Consider the following 22,096-nt stretch of genomic DNA (forward strand, 5'->3'; position numbering starts at 1 on the left):
AGTAGGATAATATTCCCCTTAAATAATGTGAGTGTGTGCATTCGATGCGTTGGTCTTATCACGATCTGATAATACACGTGGATATCGCGGTAACTAGATATTGTTTTTAAGATTACCTAATATCAAATGAGTTGATAAATGTAGGTACATATTATACTTATATATCTAATAAAAATATCAGATTTAAACTGCGTAATCCATATATTTAGATTATATTTTTAACTATATTGTTTTCTTTTAAGTTTCAATTGTGAACATTATAATTAAATTAAAGTGCTGAACAAAGAAATAGTCAGTCAACTGTAGAGTTGTAGAATATTAGTCTGATGGTAATCAACCCATATTCGGCTCACTGCTGAGCTGGAGTCTCTTCCCAAAATGAGAGGGGTAGGCCTTAGTCCACCACGCTGGCCCAATGGCTGGTACTTAAAGCTTTTATTCCAGCGCCTGATCTCTCTTAGTTAATCTGATTGCTATTTGCAATATTGATATATTGCTCATAGCGATATATCGGTTTCCAAAGGAGATTATACCGATAAGAAAAAGAACCGTCGGAAAACTCGACAATGTAGGATATTTTTCATAATAATCTCTTATCTCATCTATCTAAGATTTCAACATCTTTAACATGTAAGTATGAGAAAAATAAAGGTTACGTAGGTTACCAAAAAAAAAAAACAAAATTTACAAAACTCTTATACATATAATTAGGATGTTTTCGATCATATATTTTGTTTCTTTAAAACGTAGCCTATCTCACTGGTACTACCTAAATGCATAAGGAATTAATAGACACTACCAAAATCGACCAAGTCGCTGACTGTACCCCTCATAAGAATGGTGATGGAGCGGGCTGTGCTTGGAGCTTCTCTACGAGATCGAATCAACAATGATCCGCAGAAGACCTAAATCACTGACGTAGCTCAGCGAGTCGCGAAGCTGAAGTGGCAATGGGCAGGGCACATAGTTCGAAGAGATGGACGTTGGGGTTCCAAGGTGCTGGAATGGCGACCCCGCACCGGAAAGCGCAGTGTTAGTCTACCCTAACTAGGTGGACTGAGTCATCAAGCGGGTTGAATGGAGCCCATGGATGCTGATGGTCAGTGGTATGAGTAAAATAAACTTGATCCTCGTCCAAGACAGTTTGCTTCCATCTCACACTGTAACTGTACTGCAGTGGCGAAGGATGGAATTTAGATGAAGGTAAGCCAACCTAAAGAAAAGGAAATTTATATAGCGTGATACAAATTCCGGTTTATCATATATCTAGATACAGTCATCATCATTATCAGTCCATATTCGGCTCACTGCTAAACTCGAGTCTCCTCTCAGAATGAGAAGGGTCAGGCCAATAGTCCACCTCGCTGGCCCAATGCGGATTAGCAGATATCACAACGCATAGAATTAAAAAAAAATCTCTGGTATATAGGTTTCCTCACGATGTTTGTCCTTCACCGTTTGAAATACGTGATATTCTTAAAATGCACACTGAAAAGGAGGTGCATGCCCCGGACCGGATTCGAATTCGCACCCTCCGGTATCGGAGACAGAGGTCATATCCATTGGGCTATCATGGCAGATAGATATAGTACAACAATGAGTATGTATTGATTTTTTAAGGCAACCCGGTGGGAATCGGCTTGCTTGAACTCTTCGCCGCTGGTGCACTGACTATACTTCCGTCGACGATAAAAAAGTGTTATGTTTGTGTTAAATACCTTGGTTTACCTAATACGTGGAAAAAATAAACAGGATATATTTTTAAAATTATTTTATTATTTTTACTTATGATATTTTCTAACTAATTATTATACACATTAGGATACAATATACAAATTTAGAAACACATGAAGACTACAGCTGAATTGAGTTTACTATTGGTAACAATATAAAGGTACTAGAGGTATCATAGGAAAAATTGGTAGGAATAGCAATTTTACATAACTAAATTATAGGAGTACAATTACTTAATACTATCTATCACACAGTTATCAATCAAAAAGGGTTTAGGAGTTGGTTATAATTTACAATTTAGTTAATATTTAGGCACCTTCATTATCTATTTTATTTCTTTTCGCGCGCGTTACCAATAAATACATTTTGAGGTTCATTAAGATTAATAATATCAGCTGCATTTCTAATATCAATATCACAAATATTTGGTTCTGCTATTAATTTTTGTCAGGCGTCATATAAACTGTATGTTGAAGTATAAATCATAGTTTTTTTTATTGTGAGATATCATGAAATTTATTGAGCTTGAATTAGCTTCGAAGCAATGGTTTGCCACGCCAGAGAACCTTAAAGACAACTCTTCAAAAAATGCCATTGGAAACCAAATTTTCCGCAACATTTTTCATGGAAAACTCTACGATCCAGAGGGTCAACTACGACTATTGTAGTGCGCCTACTTCTAGAATAAGCTTTTTACTTATTTAGAGAGGAATGGAGAATATGAGTATTAGCCATGTTTATAAACATGGATATACGTATATATGCACTGCTGAATAAAAAAGGATAGATCATTTCGCTACAAATAGTGAAACTACTGGACCAATTAAAAAATTAATTCATCAATAGAATATTATTACACCGTAGATTTACAAAACGGAGGTCCTGGGGTGGGCCTATTGAGGTTTTCTCAATTGGTCCAGCTGGCCTATTCACTATTTTAGTGTTTATTATTAATCTATCAAAATAAACATCAAATCAATTGACAAAATAACATCTACCTAGTGTATGAAATCCACCAGTAAGCACCGGATGACATTAGTTACATAAAATCTCAATTTTGTAAATGTCAACTAGCATACACCAAAGATAGTGATTTATCCTGCTGGTCTGGGTGGTGGGAGGCTTTAGGAGATTTTAGTCAACAACTTGTGAAGAATCAAAAAAGCTACATTATCAGCGAGTAGTATAGACTATATTTCATACCCACATCCCACACGAATGGGAACTGTGCGGGTGAAACAACGAGTCTTTTAGTGTAGATAAATGAAGCTACTCGTATCTTTGGTTTAAGCGTTTTTAGAACAACTCCTTTAGGTACACTCTAGCTTCTAGATGCGGCGGGTCTGGGTGCGGCGCGTAGGGCAGGTCTGAGTAGTACAGGCCGTAGACTTGTTTGTACTTGAGTCTTTCAGCAGCCAGCGCGGAGAAGGCGGACGTTGTGTCCATGCGGAGGGCGCCTGCGCCGATCTCTCTTGCCATACGTCTGCAACAACATTCATGATCAGTGACGTAAACAAGAGTTTAAACTAGGGCTCTATACGTACAGATAGGGATGATGACAGTATTTAAAATTGTATATAAAGTAAGAGTATGTTAATAGTAAAGCAATTTTGTAAAAGTAACAGGGTATCTGCGATCATTACTTTCGAAGCTACAGGGATTTAAAGGGTCAGATTTGCGGCACTGAAAAATGCCCCATACAAAATGGCACGAATTAATGACATCGCTGATTCGCTGATCGTTAGATTTGTATGGGCGTTCAAACAAAATTACAAATATCTTTGTTATTTGTGCGTTTTTGACCGATTGATTCTTAATTATCTCTTAATTGGTTTGGCTGATGGAAGGCTTTGGCTGTGTCTAGTTACCAACCAACCGGCAAAAAGCGCCAAGCGATTTAGCGTTCCGGTACGTAGAAACCGAATGGAGTGTGGATTTTCATCCTTCTTAACAAGTTAGTCTTCCATCTTATTCTTAGATTCCATCATCACTTACCATTACCATCAGGTGAAATTGTAGTGAAGGGCTAACTTGTACAAAATAAAAAATATAATCTACATAAAGAATTCTATAGAATGTAATGTACCTACTTCGTTATCAACCCATATTCGGCTCACTGCTGAGCTCGAGTTTCCTCTCAGAATGAGAGGGGTTAGGCCAATAGTCCACCACGATGGCCCAATGCGGATTGGCAGACTTCACACACGCAGAAAATTAAGAAAGTTCTCTCGTATGCAGGTTTCCTCGCGATGTTTTTCCTTCACCGTTTGAGACACGTGATATTAATTTCTTAAAATGCACACAACTGAAAAGTTGTTGGAGGTGCATGCCCCGGACCGGATTCGAACCCACACCCTCCGGAATCGGAGGCAGAGGTCATATCCACTGGGCTATCACGGCTCACATTCTGTAGAATGTAAGACAAAGGGTTATTTTTAATCCAATCCTTTATTATAATTTCAAAATTAGTATAGATTTTGTTGCATGTAATTAAATGATACAAACGTAGGTATACTATCATGAAACCCAAATTAAAATGAACAGTTTGAGGTTACATGAGATGGATCGATGAATTAATTCGAGACAGCATTATTGAGGTTTAATTAATTAACTAATAATTAACAATTTTTAGAGTACCTACCGATTACATTGTAGATAGACCTACTTCGCGGTTTACTCATTTTCCTGAATAGAACTTGAAAGCAACTATTTCCATTCTTAGGGGTTGAATGTGAGTCAACCAAATTACACCTATAAGTAAGCAATTTTCAAAAAAAAAACTTAAAATAAGACTAAGAACAATTTTTCATCGCCCATTTAATGTTTTCTTTGTACATTTTTACTTATCTATACTTATATTACAAAGCTGAAGACTTTGTTTGTTTGGTTGAACGAGCTAATCTGAGGAACTACTGGACCGATTTGAAAAAATCTTTCAGTGTTAGATAGCCCATATATCGAGGAAGGCTGTAAATGATCCACGTATTCCTATGGGAACAGAAACCGCTCGGCGTCAGCTAGTTTTTATATATTAAATTACCTATTTGTAAATTCCTTAATATTAATAATTGACCTGTAAAATACAAAAACCCGAGATAAGGAGTGTTCAGTCTATTTATTTTATTTGTCTGAGCACTCTTATCTATTTTATTTTTTTTGCATTACAATTTATTTTTAATACGCCCCAAATACTTAATATGCAACATTTAAATCGAACGTTTATTAATTACTTTGTAAATGTTTTACAAAATTAAACTCCTGACCTCCGTCACATAATGATTGTTACCTTCCTATAATGAAATATAGGCTTCATAGATATCAATAGTAGGCTTAAATTGCGATCAAATATGCCCTAAAGCTAAGACATTAGAGGAAGTGAGTAATCAAAACCATAAATAGTTTAAAAACATTGACATAGCTCGTAATAATTACAGTAGGATTGCCAAGTTCCTTAATTTGGAGGACGCCTCAAGTAATTAGGTTAAAAATAGAATTAATTTTATTCAAATATTAAAATAATATTTATTTCTGTTTCGTAAAGTGATCGATCATTTTGGTTTTAATATAAACAATTATTTAAATGCAAATGATGTTTGAAACTGATAACGAAGTGAAGATTTCCTGACTTTTGTTAATGCAAGAGCTGAGGAAAATTAGACGAATCCTATTTTTGTTGAGACTGTGTAACAGTTTATAGTATTTTTGTATTAATAGCTTTCTCATAATCCTGTAAAGCACCGTCAACCAATGATAATTTTATACTATAGATAGGTTACGTGCTTACAAAATCACCGCAAAAAGTGATTCGAATTTAACTACGCCACTGAGCGCACACATGCACAATTTTGTCTTTAATTCCATTGTATATTTATGTATATTTAATATTTACACTTCCTGTACACACATCTCAACATTGTAGACGATATTTAGGGATTATTTGTTATTTAATAAGCGACTAAAAGAAATGCAGACATTTACACATTTGTTCGCCTCAGTTTTAATGCGCTAGTACCCTATCTCTAGTATAAAATATCATTGCCGTGAATCATATTATCATGCAGGTGTAAATGCCAGTGTTATATTGGCACGTAAAGCCAGCCACCTATATACCGATATACACGTGTGCCTGCAGCGCTGCCGGCATGACGTCCGGTAAAATTAATCGCGTGTTGGTCGCAAATTTTGCTTCAAGTCGAGCGGTCATGCACATCGCGACCAACACACGATGAGTTTTACCAGACGTCATGCCAGCAGCGCTGCAGGCATGTGGGTATATCGGACCGTGGGTGGCCAGCATAAGAATTACTCGCTCGCTGGCAACGCGCTACGTAAATTAGGATGTCCAAGGCCTAGTAGACAATTTTGTGGTACTTTGCGTATTTAAGGCAAGTTGAGAGTTTGTCCTGTATCTTTTATATGCTACCCTAAGGTTAAAAAAGCTTCAAATACAACAAATGCATTTCCAAGTAGGTATATGTTCACACGATAGCGTTTTAGAAACACGACGCTTTCTTTTCGAGCAGTGTTGCATTTTCAATTTTGGGCGTTGGAAATAGACCTTCATTTAACTTCATACTCTCGAGTGCGAATGAGGGTTTAGGCCTCATTCCGTAGGGTTGACAGATATAAACAGTTAAGTAATCTATACTCTATACTAATATTATAAAGAGGTAAAGTTTGTAAGTTTGTCACATTTTTTAAATGGGGTAATCTTCGGAACTACTGGTCCGATTTTAAAAATTCTTTCACCAGTAGAATGCTACATTATCGGGGAGTGCTATAGGCTATATTTTATATTGGTATCATATATATTAGCAGAGTTATTACAGTTTTTATCAAACAGGTCGGACTGAAAATCCTCTTAAACAGACTTATTCGCATGCGCTGCCTTAACTATTGTGTAAAATTAAAATTAATGTATGGAGACTTTATGTATCTTTAAAAGTTCTACAAAAAACTCCGCGACACCATATATCTATCTTCTATATATTAGCAGATATAGTACCTTTTGTGTTTTAAAAATTATTAATTTTATATACTTAGGTTTGCGTCATTATTTATGCTACTTAACTTAAATCCTTATCAAAATAAATTATTTAATAATCACAAGGATATTATGGAGATAAGATTTGCCCTTTACAGTATGTTAATTACTTAAATAGTTTCGGAGATAATACAAAATTTCTAAAAGACGCAGAAATTCCGCTATATGACGCCCGGCGCTTTCATTTACGTAGTGAATATGGGGATCAAACATAGCCTATGACACTCGCAAATAACGTAGCTTTCTATTGGTAAAACAATTTTCCAAATCGATCCAGTAGATCCAGAGATTACCTCCTACAACCACACGAACTTTACCTCTTTATATTATTAGCATAGAAGTCTCTATTTCTTTTGGTCATACCACCACTCTCGAAGGACTGGACCGATTTAGCTAAGGGTAGGAGTAAGATAGAGAAGTTACAGGGTAGGGTAGGGTACGGGTAGGGAAGCGTAGGGGTAGGGTAGGTTTAGGGCCAGGATTAGGGTAGTGGTAGGGTAGGGGTAGTGGTAGGGTAGAGGTACGGGTAGGATAGGGAAGTGGTAGGGTATGGGGTAGAATAGGCGTGAGATAGGGGTACGGGTGGGATAGGAGTAGGAAAGGGATAGGGTACGGCGAGGGTAGGGGTAGGATGGGGGTAGGGTGTAGGTAAGGTAGGGGTTGGATAGGGTAGGGTTGGGGTAGTGGTAGGGTAGGGTAGGGATAGTAGTAAAGTTGACATCGAAATTTACGCGGACGAAGTCGCGGGCGTCCGCTAGTATTATATGTATAAATACCCTCTACAGTTAATTAGTCGTCTAATATTTCAAATGAAAGCTTATTTTATGCTTAATTAAACTGTATTAGGTTGCCTTTGATTTAGTTCATGATTTCCTAGATATCGTATGAAAAATGTGTTTGGCCGCAAATTAACTAGGCAACCTATTTGCAATGGGTCACTGTGAATATGTATCTATCTAATCTATCATTTATTTCTTATCACTAATAAATAACAGATGAGGGTATATATTTTTAATGCCGGATCTTAGAACATAATGGTAAGTAGACCCATCGCATAAAAACAGAGCAGCACTTCACAGGACATCTTGGACCTTTTTGGATCATTTAAAAGCAATAGGACACACAAGTCCTAGGTCTAGGTCTTTCACAAAAAGCTCCAGTACGAACCACTACTAGACAGTTCACAAAAATTTAGAACTTTTAGTATCAGACCATCGTCCCTGGTAATTATTATTATCAATATCGATCTGTAATTTATAGCATTTATTTGTATAGCTAAACGGACTTGTACGTCCGCATACATTATGAAATATTTATATTTATCCAATGCTAAATTAAGTAACATAATACAACACACGTAATAAGGCACTATGCAAAACAATCGCCTTAATTAAGTATTTACAAATTAAAGGAGTAGGCACTATTTATGCAAATATTAGAATGTGTTAGATAAGATTGTGTTTAATTAAATTAGTAAAAATATAAATACTCAATTTAATGTTTTTGTTATTGCCTACAGGTAAATTAAGTTATATTTTAATAGGATTTGTGTTTTTCATTTACGAGTTTGATTTAACTAGCGGACGCCTGTGATTTTGTTTGCAGAAAAATCAGTATAAGACTTTTATCCCCCTTTCAACCAGCCAACCTTATTTTTTGTAAATACTCTTGTCTACTCCCTACAATCCGCTTGATGTCTTCGGTCCACCTAGTGGGGCGTCGACCAACACTGCGCTTCCCGGTGCGGGGTCGCCATTCCAGCACCTTGGGACCCCAACGTCCATCGGCTCTTCGAACTATGTGGCCTGCCCATTGCCACTTCAGCTTCGCGACTCGCTAAGCTGTGTCGCTGACTTTGGTTCGTCTGCGGATCTCCTCATTTCTGATTCGATCACGCAAAGGAACCCCAAGCACAGCTCGCTCCATCGACCGCTGAGTGACTTTGAACCTTCTAACAAGTCCCATAGCTAGCGACGTAAGTCATCATTGGCAACACGCACTGATCAAAGACTTTCGTCTTCAGGCACTGAGGAATATAGCATTTAGAGGAATTTATTTAACTAAATAAATTACTCGCACATACCATAAAATGTAGGTACATATACCTATAGATAATTTGACCACACATTGTACGCATTTGTAACAAAAACTTTATAAGTCATGTATACGGAACAATAGTTATTTTTTTCGACTCGCATGTAACTTGATACTCGTAGTTCAATTAACGTTAAACGCATGTTATTATCTGTATCTTGTTTATAAATGTTTGGGTAACAAAATTATGAGGTGTAAATTGAGATTGCTTGAGTCATATCCAAAACCATAGTGTAAAATATAGCAGTATAAAAGTTGGAACTACTAATAAGTTTTGTCATTTTATTGTTTTACTAGCGGACACCCGCGTGGTCTTCAATGTAAACTTTCAAACCCTATTGCACCACTTTAGAGTTTGAATTTTATTTTATTTTTAATCCCATTATATTACGTATTTTTTAAAGATTTATGAACAAATTTTTAAAATTGTAGCTTTAAAACTGAAGGACTTTCCATACAAACTTTTAACCCCTAATTCACACCTTTCTTATTTTATTTTTGCAATAAAAAGTATCCTATAACCTCCTCCGTATTATGGTCATAAACCGCGCCAAGTTTGAATGTACAGAATTCGTATTATAAGTATAGATTCTAAATGGCGCTGTCGTCCGTTATGCCACGCTAACGTTTGTTGTTACAAATGGTATAAGTAAAATCTCAAATTGCAATGAAATGTATAGAATTCGACCAGTTTTATTATAAGTATAGGTTATTAATTTATATGTCGTTCGTTCGTCTATGCCATTATTCAATATCTTTTTGTACCCAATATTATATTTTAGTATATTCTTGGTTTAGAACTATTGTGATCTTTCCATTGGTACCGTCTTCTAATAAAAAGTCGGGTTTGATTACCCGAAGGGTTTTACTCAAAGCTAAAATGCACTTCAAAAAATGCACTCCCTTGCGCTGAACTGGATTAGGTAGGTAGGTACTCTAAATTACAATAATGTATTGTACTTCAAGCAAGTAACATAGACCTATACACCTTAAAATAGGTTTTCTTTTAATAACTATTAGTAAAGTATCTGTTGCTAAAATCTGTTCGAACCCGGTTCGGGGCATGCACCTCCAACTTTTCAGTTGTGTGCATTTTAAGAAATTAAATATCACGTTTCTCAATCGGTGAAGGAAAATATCGTGAGGAAACCTGCATACCAGGTGAAATCTGCCAATCCGCATTGGGCCAGCGTGGTGGACTATTGGCCTAACCCCTCTCATTCTGAGAGGAGACTCGAGCTCGAGTGAGCCTAATATGGGTTGATGACGACATTAGCCCTATCTAAAATCTGGTAAGAAAAATAATCCAACAATTTTCATTTTAGGAAGTGTTTCACCATATACTCGCAATTTATCTTAGATCAATAATTTAGATATCATTTGGTTATGTAAATCTGATTTTCATTAATCTACATAATACATGTTATAGCACGCCTGAAGTAATAACCTAACTAACATTTTAATTGCAGTTCCAAAATAATTCTAGATACTAAGTTACAGATTAAAATTAAACCTAAATAATAAATATGTGTAAAAAATTACAACACTCGTGTTGTTCATTCGTAATTTATTATTACTAGAGGTCATAATGTTAATATGATTATAAGCTCATATATCTAAGAATTAGGTTCCGTCATTTTGACGTAATAATTGTGCAGACAATGCGACTACGTCATTGCGATGGTTATACTGTCATGTCATATTATCTGTGACATGTTTTGCGGTCATCTTAAATTGCCTGTGCGAAGCTTAATGATAGTTTTATTGTTGTGGCTATATTAATAAAGTGATAAACAAGATGGAGTTGTTTCGTTCAGAGGTCGTTGATCTTTGTTACAGTGACCCAGATGTGTTGCCGATTATTTAATTATTAAGTAAGTAAGTAAGTTAATTACGTGTAGGCATTTAGCTGAATGCTCTTTAGCCGGTATAATCATCGATCTTATATGTATAAAGTTTTTTAGTATAGAGTGATTTCAGATTGTTTAAGTGCCCAGCGACGTCTGAAGTCGATCCAGTTTGTCCTCTGTCGCATCTAAGCAAAAAAAAGTCAGCGTAGTCAAGAATAGGAAGGAGAAGGGATTGGGCAAGTAAGATTTTAGTACGTAAAGGAAGAAAATTTTGTAAACGCTTTAGGGAATGAAGCGAAAAATGGATCCGCCTACTTCATTTATGTGGCCAGACCACGATAAGTTACAGTCAATTTTCAGCCTAAGATTTTTTGCTGTATTTTTTTTTAATGCAAATAGGCTCGCGTTTGACCATGATCTAACCTGATGGTAAGTGTAGATACAGTCTAAGATGGGACACGCTTGCCTACAAGGTGCCTATTCACTCTTGTTTTTTGATAAGGGTATTGGTGTGCCGTCATATACTATAGGAGATACTAAATATATACATATTTGTTGTGCTAGCACACAGTTTTAGGGCTCCGTAGTCCACAAAGAACTCTTATAGTTTCGCAATGTCTGTCCGTCCGTACGGTATAGCTAATTTAATCTACAGAACCCTACACTACGCGCCCCACACGCACTTGTCTGGTTTTTATTTTTTATAACGAAGCCTTTCATAAATAAATCACTCAATAATATAATTGCAATAGTATCATTGCGATCGTGCGTCTGCAAGTTCTTTTGTGCTACTCACGAATGCAAGACTATTGAAAAAAATTTGAGGCGAACAAGCCACGTTTGAAACTATATCACTTCCTGTATAATTTATAGCTATTCTGTAACGAAGTTATAATAACTCGATAGACATCTAGGCTCTATATCATCGTCATTATTACTGTACATTTATTTATTCATCATCATCATCATTATCAACCCATATTTGGCTCACTGCTAAGCTCGAGTCTCTCTCAGAATGAGAGGGATTAGGCCATAGTCCACCACGCTGGCCCAATGCGGATTGGCAGACTTCACATACGCAGAGAATTAAGATAATTCTCTGGTATGTAGGTTTCCTCACGATGTTTTCCTTCACCGATTGAGACACGTGATATTTAATTCCTTAAAATGCACACAACTGAAAAGTTGGAGGTGCATGCCCCGGACCGGATTCGAAACCACACCCTCAGGAATCGGAGGCAGAGGTCATATCCACTGGGCTATCACGGCTCATCATTATTACTGTACATTTATTTATTAGTACGTTCTTAAAATTATATTAGAAAATTAATAACTGCTTTCTGTATCCGATCCAGCAGTTAAGCGAAAGCTTCTTAAGGTTTTGGTCGAAGCTTTTCGCTATAGACTGAAGGGACTATTGGAATAATAATAACTGACTCAACATTCCTATTTTGATACTTTTTTCTTTTCATCATCACCATTACCTATATATTCGTCTCATTGTTGAGCACAAGTTTCCTCTCAGAATGAGATAGGTTAAGGTTAAACCCACCACGCTGGCCCAATGCGGAATGGCAGACTTCACACACGTAGAGAATTAAGAAAAATCTCCTTTTAAATAAGAAGATGATTAGGTGTTAAGAAAATGCAAACTATATTTCGTTTCATGTAGGATGGTGCGAGTGACAGTTTGTTTCACCCTTGAAAATTAGCCGCGATTCACGATAATAGTACTTATTATGAACGTCATACAGGCGACTGTCACCGTACCCATGCTATCTGAAAAACACTTTAATGTAAGCATACCTACTTAAGTGCAAAAATATAGGAACTCGAAAAACAAATAAATGTACTTATTCAATAAAATATCAATTACTGCAAACTAGTTTCCTTTCATATTCCGTTGTGGTTGAATTACTGTTTTTCTTTGTCAAGGCAACGTAATTGTCTTCTATTATATTTTTTTATTAAATCAATATTGTTGTTTATACATTTTATTAAACTAATGCTTTAGATATGTGATTTTCAATCAAATACGACTATCTTACGAATACTATAGACTTAAAGGGTGATTACAAATATAAGAAAACTAATGTCGAATAAAGGTTATGATTCACAACACTTGTCAGGATAACTTAATTAACAAATCAAACTATTACCAAAACAAGTCCCTAGAATTGCAAAGAATGAGCTTGAGTGGAGTCACGTACTTGCGAACGATGTGTGTAGGGTTAAAGGTACCTTTGACTGATATCAAACACTCACATTTTCCACTCAAGTCACTCTCCCCGCCTATCCCAAGTAACCCATAAAGAATTACACAACAAGAGATGTGGACGGCTCGAACGCCACGAGCACACTGAAGCCAACATGAGATCGAGCGACGTCATATCCGTCACAGACTACTATTTCCAACACTAAACGGCGATAACACGAATTTTCCATTAATACCATTAATTCCATTAATTACATAACATTGAAGCTTCAAAAGCTCAGCATTAAAGAAGTCGGACTCATCACCAAGAGGTCATAGTTCGATCCTCGCCCGGTGGAATATTGTCGTTTCCACTATCTCCTAACATCTCACCAATTACCCCTAAAGTTTACCCTCAGTCAAAAATATGTGATCATGATCAAATGTATTCATACAAACTGCATCTATAGAATCGATGTTTCATTGTGTTAAAACTACACGTGTGTGTATTACGATTTAAAATTTTTATTTGTGTGTAGTGTAACACAGGATACATTTATTGGTGTTAAATATTTTCGATGTGTGGAGGGTGTGGGCTCGAACCCGATCCGTGACATGCAACTTTTCAGTTGTGTGCATTTTAAGAAATTAGATATCACGTGTCTCAAACGGTGAAGGAAAAACATCGTGAGGAAACCTGCATACCAGAGAATTTTCTTAATTCTCTGCGTGTGTGAAGTCTGCCAATCCGCATTGGGCCAGCGTGGTGGACTGTTGGCCTAACCCCTCTCAATCTGAGAGGAGACTCGAGCTCAGCAGTGAGCCGAATATGGCTAATAAATGAGTTTACCTCGCCCCCCTCAGAAAACGACAGACACTTTATTTAGTGAATTTGAGTGCGATAAGTCCCAATAATCAAAAAGGTAATTGGTCTGAGCTTAGCAAATTATTTTCCGAATAGAAAATATTTGGAAGAGAAAGAGAATATTTTCATATTTAAGAGAAAAGGTAAATATTCTTACATTAAAGCCTTTTAGTTATAATAATTATAATAATTAGATTGAGGATAATATTATAATTGTCGTATTTCATGTCATGTTTCAAACAGTCCATAGATCACGAGGTTTAAGACCTGGCTCGGGTAATAACATACTGAGATTTCTTCTTGGAAATTGATAAAAAAAAATCCAAGCCCGGATTTAGAACGGAAAATTGGTATATCGTAGGTATGTATTTAAATGATTGTGTTGTGTAGCAATATTTTTAATCTTTCACTCATTATTTACAACCAGCATTTAGTCATGTCAGAAAATGTCGGAAAGAAAATCATTGACTGTAACATACTCGAACAATGCCCTGCCAGTATGAAGGAAACAAAAAATGTCACAAGTCGGTATGTGAATAGACAAATAACCTTAAGCTATTTATAGTAACACCGCATATCGTGATTTTAGAGTTATTAAATTGTCTCAATTAGTCACAAAATTACCAAAAAGCGTGACTAACATATAATATAGGCTACGTTTTGTGGCAGATACAAACAACTTTTTACTCTGACCTTACTTGGAATTAATATAAAAACTTCTGGAAGCTCTAGAATGTTAACTCATTGTATATTGTTATTGTTAAACGTGACGTTGAATAATCTTGACGATTAAACATTTTATAACGTCAACATTGTCTATAACCGATCATCATCAGCCGATGGACGTTCACTGTTGGATATGGCCTTTTGTAGGGACTTCCATCACGACCCTGAGCCGCCTGCATCCAGCGAATCCCTGCGACTCGCTTGATGTCGTCAGTCCACCTCGTGAAGGGTCGATCAATACTGGGCTTTCCAGTGCGAGGTCGCCATTCCAGTTCCTTGGGATCCCAATGTCCGTCGGATCTTCAAACTGTGTGCTCTAACCAATGCCACTTCAGCTTCGCGACTCGTTGAGCGGTTACTTTGGTCGGTACTTTTTTTTTTATTCCTTACAAGTTAGCCCTTGACTACAATCTCACCTGATGGTAAGTGATGATGCAGTCTAAGATGGCAGCGGGCTAACTTGGTAGGAGGAGGATGAAAATCCACACCCCTTTTCGGTTTCTACACGACATCGTAGCGGAATGCTAAATCGCTTGGCGGTACGTCTTTGCCGGTAGGGTGGTAACTAGCCACGGCCGAAGCCTCCTACCTTTGGTACTTTGGTTTTTCCGCGGATCTCCTAATTTCTGATTCGATACCGCAGAGATTCTCCGAGCATAGCTCGTTCAATCGCCCGTTGTGTGACTCTGAGCCTTATTAGGCCCATAGTTAGCGACTAAGCCTCGGAACCATAGGTCATCAACACGCACTGTTTGAAGACTTCAGGCACTGAGGAATTTTAAGCGAAAATATATCGCGGAGTTACATAATAGGTATATTACGGGAGCTTGGAACTTGATTTACTTACTCAGTTTCCTCACACAGCACTCTCATGAGTCCTCGTCCTCTCCAGCCAGTATGTGTGGACGCTATCCTGACTTCCACCACAGTGTGGCAGCTGGGGTCCAACTTGTCCCAGATCTTGGCTTCACGGTCCAGGTGTCCCAGCAGTTTGAGGATCCGCTTGAACTTCGGATGGGGACATTCGTCGGACTTGTCTGTATAGTCTACTTCCTGGTAACAAAGTTAGGATTACTAGCAAAATTCTTAAACAGTTCGTGTGCAAAATAGCATGGTGCGGGTGACAGTTAGTTTCATTTTTTAAAGTTTGTCGCGATTCGGTAGTACGTATTATGAACGTCATAAGGCAACTGTCACCCACACCATGCTACAGCTCACATAGTATAGTGTGTGTAATCTTGGCTTGAATAATAATTAAAAATATTTAAAAATTGGTCCAGCTGGTAAGCCCTACAAAAGTGGAAAGATGATATAAAAATAATTACCGGCAAATACAAGACCGTAAAAATTTTTTAAATATTTAATTTTCAATTATACCTACTTAAGCCTGTAAAACTGTAATTTTAGTAAATTTCTGTTCAGCAAATAAAAGGCTTTTTTAGAATTCCGCAGAGAAACCCGAAATTACTAGTATTAAATTATAAACTTGTACTATTCCAAGTTACCCCGCTACCTTGCTAACACTTAAAAGCTTGATATTATATAAAAAAATATGCACATAGAAAGAGAGACCTTATGAGACCACAATCACTGACCTATACCTACTTCAGAATAAATATAATTATGTCAAGTCTTTATATGTCTCTTCCCCTATCATTACAATTACCATATAATAAACAGATGTAAATTCTTTTATCAAGGCTCCTAAGATAATGTTATCTTATCCGAGCACAACACACTTAATAATGGGTTATTAGAACAAGTTACAAACAACTATCTCAGTTATGTGTGTGAATAACACTAAATACCTAACAGGAGCTGGTCCTGTAATGTCAATAGTATTTGAATAAATCAGCCCTTATATTAAATACTAGCTGATGTCGCGCGGTTTTACCCGCGTGGTTCCCGTTCCCGTAGGAATACGGGGATAATATATAGCCTATAGGCTTCCTCGATAAATGGGCTATCTAACACTGAAAGAATTTTTCAAATCGTACGAGTAGTTCCTGAGATTAGCGCGTTAAAACAAACAAACTCTTCAGCTTTATAATATTAGTAGAGAGTATAGATATATAGCAGACGCCCGCGATTTCATCCGCGTTGGACTTCCTTAATCCGGCCCTGTCGCCTACTGTCTATAAACTACCTCCCTGTCAAATTTCTTTTTTGTACGTCAAGCGGTTTTCTAGATTTCGTGATTGCCTTTCGCATTTATATTTCAAGATAACTATTTCAAATATGTGTATAATAAATACACAATAATTATCTAAGGTGTCGTTACTAACTCATTCATTCACAGTTTAATTTATATACTAGCAAACGGACACGACTTCGTTCCCGTGAAATTCAGTTTGTCACAAATCCTGCTAACTATGTATTTTTTCGGAACAAAAAGTAATTCATGTGTTGCTCTAAAACCTCATTTATCTTTCAGTGAAACTCACGTTATAATCAGTTCAGCCGTTCCAAAGATTAGCCCCGAACAAATAGAAAGACAGACAGACAAACCTAAATAGCACTTATAATAACTAGAAAACATAATTGTCTTGAAATCACATACACTTCAGTTTTATTTATACACTAGCAGACGCCCAAGACTTCGTTTACCTAAAATTCAGTTTATCACAAATCCCGTGGGAACTATGCATTTTTTCGGGATAAAATGTAGCCTAAATGTAGCTTTCTATCTACCATACCAAGTCGGTGAAATCGGTTCAACGATTCCAGAGATTAGCCTGGAAAAACAGACAGTTGGTATGGTCCAAAATTGTATTGAGCCCAGGATCAGTCATTGTACCCTGGCGGAAATAAAAGGAGATATTATTTTTAACTATTTTTGATTATACAAATCTACGAATTTACTTCAATTCTTTCGAAATATTATTCATTATCTCTCAAGAAATGCAACAATATTAATGGCGGATAGATGACGTTTTCAATGCATTAATCGATTTGACGTTTCCTGTCAATTGTCATGGCATAGTTGCTCTATGGGCGCAATCTTGATATAACTCAAAAACGTGGGTTTTTATTTTATTTATTTCTTTTTATTTAGATTTATTCACTTTAATGATTTTTAATAAATTCCTTGTATTTTTTTAAATTTTAATGATACGTACGCCGTACAAGAGTGGACCTGAAATGGACCATTTCCTTTCACGACCTATCGGGGTTTTTTTTTAATTTTCAATTATATTTTTATATGTGTACCGTACCGGAGTATACCGTACCGGAGTAATCTATCAACATCCTATAGGTAATGTTGTTAGGTAATAATCGGTTGTTCTCAGCAATCTGTTACCATAATTGAAAATCATAGCGTGTCGCGTGAACTGTTGACATTCAATCAACACCTGGGCGGAAGTTTCAAGAGCTCCATTACCTTACAATACCTACTCGTTACAGTACTTGTAAGGACTGGCAATTATACACGAGACAGAAATTAATTTTTAGGACTCCTTCATTTTATGAAAATTTTCTGCTTTCATCCTTTAAATCGACGGACGTACGACCTTAATGGAATCGGTCCCCACGACTTCAGTTTTTAAACGAAATCCATAGACATTTCTGGGATAAAAAGAAGTTTATATATTGCTTAATAACCTCCATTAAAAGTCTAGCTGTAATTGGTCGAAGCCATTCCAGAGAGATTAGCCTGAACATGAAGTCCATTCGGCATTTCACTGGACTTCTAATGGCGGTTATTGAGCAACGTATATTTCTTTTCATCCCGGAAAAGTCCATGTGGAATCTCTCCAGACTTTTATTGGAGGTTTCTCAGCAACATAGGCTAGTTTTCATCACGGAAAAGTCCATGCGACATTATTTCATACACATATACTAACCTACTGACAGTCAGACATACAAAAAGTTAGTTTGTCTTTTAGTGTTATGTAAATAAGCAGGTGAGAAAACTCAGTAGGCATTATGGTATGTGGATGGTGGTGGCTTTGAAAGGCAGCGGGTAAGGGTAACTAAGCCCACACACAGTCAACAAAGGGATTTTAATTTTTATTATTATTTTTTTTATTCTTGACAAGTATGCCCTTGACTACAATCTCACCTGATGGTAAGCGATGATGCAATCTAAGATGGAAGCGGGCTAACTTGTTAGAAGGAGGATGAAAATCCACACCCCTTTCGGTTTCTACACGACATCGTACCGGAACGCTAAATTGCTTGGCGGTACGTCTTTGCCGGTAGGGTGGTAACTAGCCCCGGCTGAAGCCTCCCATAGCCAGACCTGGACCAATTAAGAAAATCTCAACCCCAGCTGGGGTTCGAATCCAGGACCTCCGTTTTGTAAATCCACCGCGCATACCACTGCGCCACGGAGGTCGTGAAAAAAAAGGAGAAAAGAGTGTGAAAACATCTTTAGAGCCTCAATAGCTTAACGATAAGCGCGTTCGGACTCATCACCGAGGGGTGGTGGTTCGATCCCCGCCCCGTCGATTTATTTACGTACCCACTCCTAATATAGTCTTTCCCGACTAGTTAGAGGGGAATAGGAATATTGGTCATATTAAATAAATATGGCAAATATTATTTAAAAAAAAAAAAGAATTTTGAAAAAAAATTAAATAGCTTACCTCACGTCTAACTACTCCGTTTAAAACAACTCCTACGTAGTCACCGTTCTCGTCGACAGCAGCTACTGAGGCGCCATCGATGAGCGAGCTGGAAGCGTATTCCTCTAGCTCGTAGCAGCGAGATTCAGGAGTCTCCAGCAGTTGTATTGTTTGGTTCAGAGGCTCGTCGAGGAAGAAGAACCTGAAAGCAAAACGAGTTTTCTAAAAAGTTCAACTCTGAAACCTACATGAAAGTGTTTATACTTTACTGCACAAAACAAAAACAACAACAAAGAAAACATAGAAAACAAGTATGTGCAAAGGCGGTCTTATTGCTTATAGCAATATCTGCCAGACAACCTTTGGATAAAGGAATTAATTTAATTTAATAAATAAATATAGTGCAAAAAATAGTATATTTATGTATACTACATGTATAAACATATACTGATTAAATTACATAAATTCCTTTATCCAAAGGTTGTCTGTACATGCAATGTTGTATTACCCGCAGATAATTAATTATTATTATTAATGGGTACGACCACAGAACATTCTATTTTGTGGTGGTACCCAATAGGTCCTAACAGGCTGTTCATCTAGTCTTGTTCTCTAAGTCGTGTTTAAACCTCTTATAATTAAATAGTAGATTGTTATATACAAGGGGCTAAAAAGACCCATTATATACGAGGTATTTTTAGGGCACGAGCCGTAAGGTGAGAGCCGTTAAATAGAAACCGAGCCTATGATGGGTTTAGCCCCGTGTACACTATACTTTTCACTACGATTGCGAGAAAATAAAATAATTTAGTACAGTATCCAATGGTAAAGTTCTCTTTGCAGACGGAGCTTGCAACTCAATAAAAATCAAATAAAAAATTTACGCATTCCACATACAAGAACGCTGTATTTCGTTCCAATTTAAAATTTTATATATTTATATTTATTTATGTGTTCCATTTTTCGTACCCACCTATAATATTTCTATTTTACGAATAAAACCTCCTTCGTTTTATAGAGGTCATTATTTTAGTATGATTAAACTATTTACGAATTAAACCTTTTGCGTTTTATAGTAGGCTAGTACTCGTAACAGACAAAAATTAAAAAAAAAAACAAAGTTACTTAGCCCCTAGAGGCTGAAATGCTTGATTAGCCCCGCTATGGAGTGGTAATATGGCAGTGTTTTTGAGCAAGAGTAGTGAAAAAACATTTTTTACTGTTTTTTCATCGACATTATCCCTTTCAAACCGTATATATAGGAATGCTTGCTTTGGTCCGTAATAATTATTAAGAATTGTTTTTAACCGACTTACAAAATGGAGGAAGTTCTAGATCCTAGATAGTGTAGTGTAGGTATGTATATTTTTTGTGGTTCTTATTACTTTGTTCTTATTCGATTACTTACTACATTTATTCTTTTACAATATACAGAGAGATACACATAGAAAAGAGAATATAATCTTATAAGTTACCTTCTCAAAAATTCAATTACAGATTCCTTATCCTTTTCCGTTAGTTTCTGTAAGGTATAGGCGGGAGTTGGTCTTGGCCGGATGGTCAGCTCTGACAGTTGTTTCGGCAAGTTGTCAGCCAACTGAAAGAAAACGATAAATAAATCTATGATACCATACAATTACCAGAGCCGTGATAGCCCAGTGGATATGACCTCTGTCTCCGATTCCGGAGGGTGTGGGTTCGAATCCGGTCTGGGGCATGCACCTCTATCTTTGCAGTTGAGTGCAATTTAAGAAATTAAATATCACGAAAACATCGTCAGGAAACCTGCATACCAGAGAATTTTATTAATTCTCTGCGTGTGTGATGTCTGTCAATCCGCATTGGGCCAGCGTGGTGGACTATTGGCCTAACCCCTCTCATTCTGAGAGGAGACTCGAGCTCAGCAGTGAGCCGAATATGAATTGATAATGATGATACAATTACCGAGAATTAGTTAAAAAAAGTTAAAATTACACTGGGTTCCATGTTTTTATGAGGTAGACGTAACACAGACTGGCATGGGAATCGTAACAATATTCCATGAGGTATCGTGAATGCACATGCGTCACAGTACAGTACAGTACAGTACAGTAACCCGATATCCGATATGGGGTAACAGAAGACGTGACAAATTGTTTTATTGTCATCTTACTCATCATCAATTTAAACATGACGAACGTATCACTGGTATGATCTCAACCCCTATCTGACGCAGTTTTCCCATAGTCTGACCTCAGACTAAAGAAAACTCCAGAAGGTATGCACGCACATAGAAATGAAGCCGTTGAAACTACTCTTTTTTGGTGTAATTGCACGAACAATTGACGTGAATTTTTTGTTGTGTGTGTGTGTTTGTTGTATAATAACGGCGGATTTATAATATAGTCTGACATTTTAATTCTTCAATACTATAGAGAATTATTATTTAAATAACTAGCTGACACCGCGCGGTTTTACCCGCGTGGTTTCTGTTTTCGTAGGAATACGGGAATAATATATAGCCTATAGCCTTCCTCAATAAATGGGCTATCTAACACAGAAAGAATCGGACCAGTAGTTCCTGAAATTAGCGCGTTCAATCAAAAAAACAAACAAACTCTTCAGCTTTATAATATTACTATTAGTATAGATAATTCTCCTATCACTAGCTTTTTCCACTTCCGATAAATTTTAGGAAAAATCTATGGTTTACGCAGGATTAGTGAAAAACTAACGAATCCCACGAGGATGAAAATATAATTTAAAGATCAGTCCCCTGTAAGCATTCTAAATGACGCAATCTTTACAAGCTAGTTAACAAAGCTTAGCTCAACTATAAAGACCTAGAATGTATTGTACATAAAACGTAGGGCATAATCAACTTGAAATTATTCATTCCCATTATCTTGGACCCTAAATTGCTAAATGTATCAACTTCGTGACTTGAACCACGGTTGCATAATACCATCTAAACCAGTTTGCTATTTATCCGATTTTGAAATCTATGTGTTTTATAATAAAAGCAATGTTCGTGTGAAAAAG

At 36.7% G+C, this 22,096-nt stretch overlaps 1 protein-coding gene across 1 annotated transcript in view; it reads right to left on the reverse strand.

Moving 5' to 3' along the window:
• Positions 1 to 1,756: 1,756 nt before the first annotated feature.
• The window catches only part of LOC112046684 (arylalkylamine N-acetyltransferase 1), a 41,181-nt gene continuing 20,841 nt past the window's right edge, over positions 1,757 to 22,096 (reverse strand). Inside the window, exons 2-5 of the mRNA XM_052886260.1 lie at positions 20,551 to 20,672; positions 19,097 to 19,277; positions 15,355 to 15,560; positions 1,757 to 3,217 (exon numbers count right to left, since the gene is read on the reverse strand). Of these exons, the coding sequence (XP_052742220.1) occupies positions 3,031 to 3,217; positions 15,355 to 15,560; positions 19,097 to 19,277; positions 20,551 to 20,672 (696 nt within the window). The 3' untranslated portion in view covers positions 1,757 to 3,030. The remainder of the gene's footprint in view (positions 3,218 to 15,354; positions 15,561 to 19,096; positions 19,278 to 20,550; positions 20,673 to 22,096) is intronic.

The sequence above is a fragment of the Bicyclus anynana genome, chromosome 16 (genome assembly GCF_947172395.1).
Source record: "Bicyclus anynana chromosome 16, ilBicAnyn1.1, whole genome shotgun sequence".
Taxonomy (NCBI): Eukaryota; Metazoa; Arthropoda; class Insecta; order Lepidoptera; family Nymphalidae; genus Bicyclus; species Bicyclus anynana.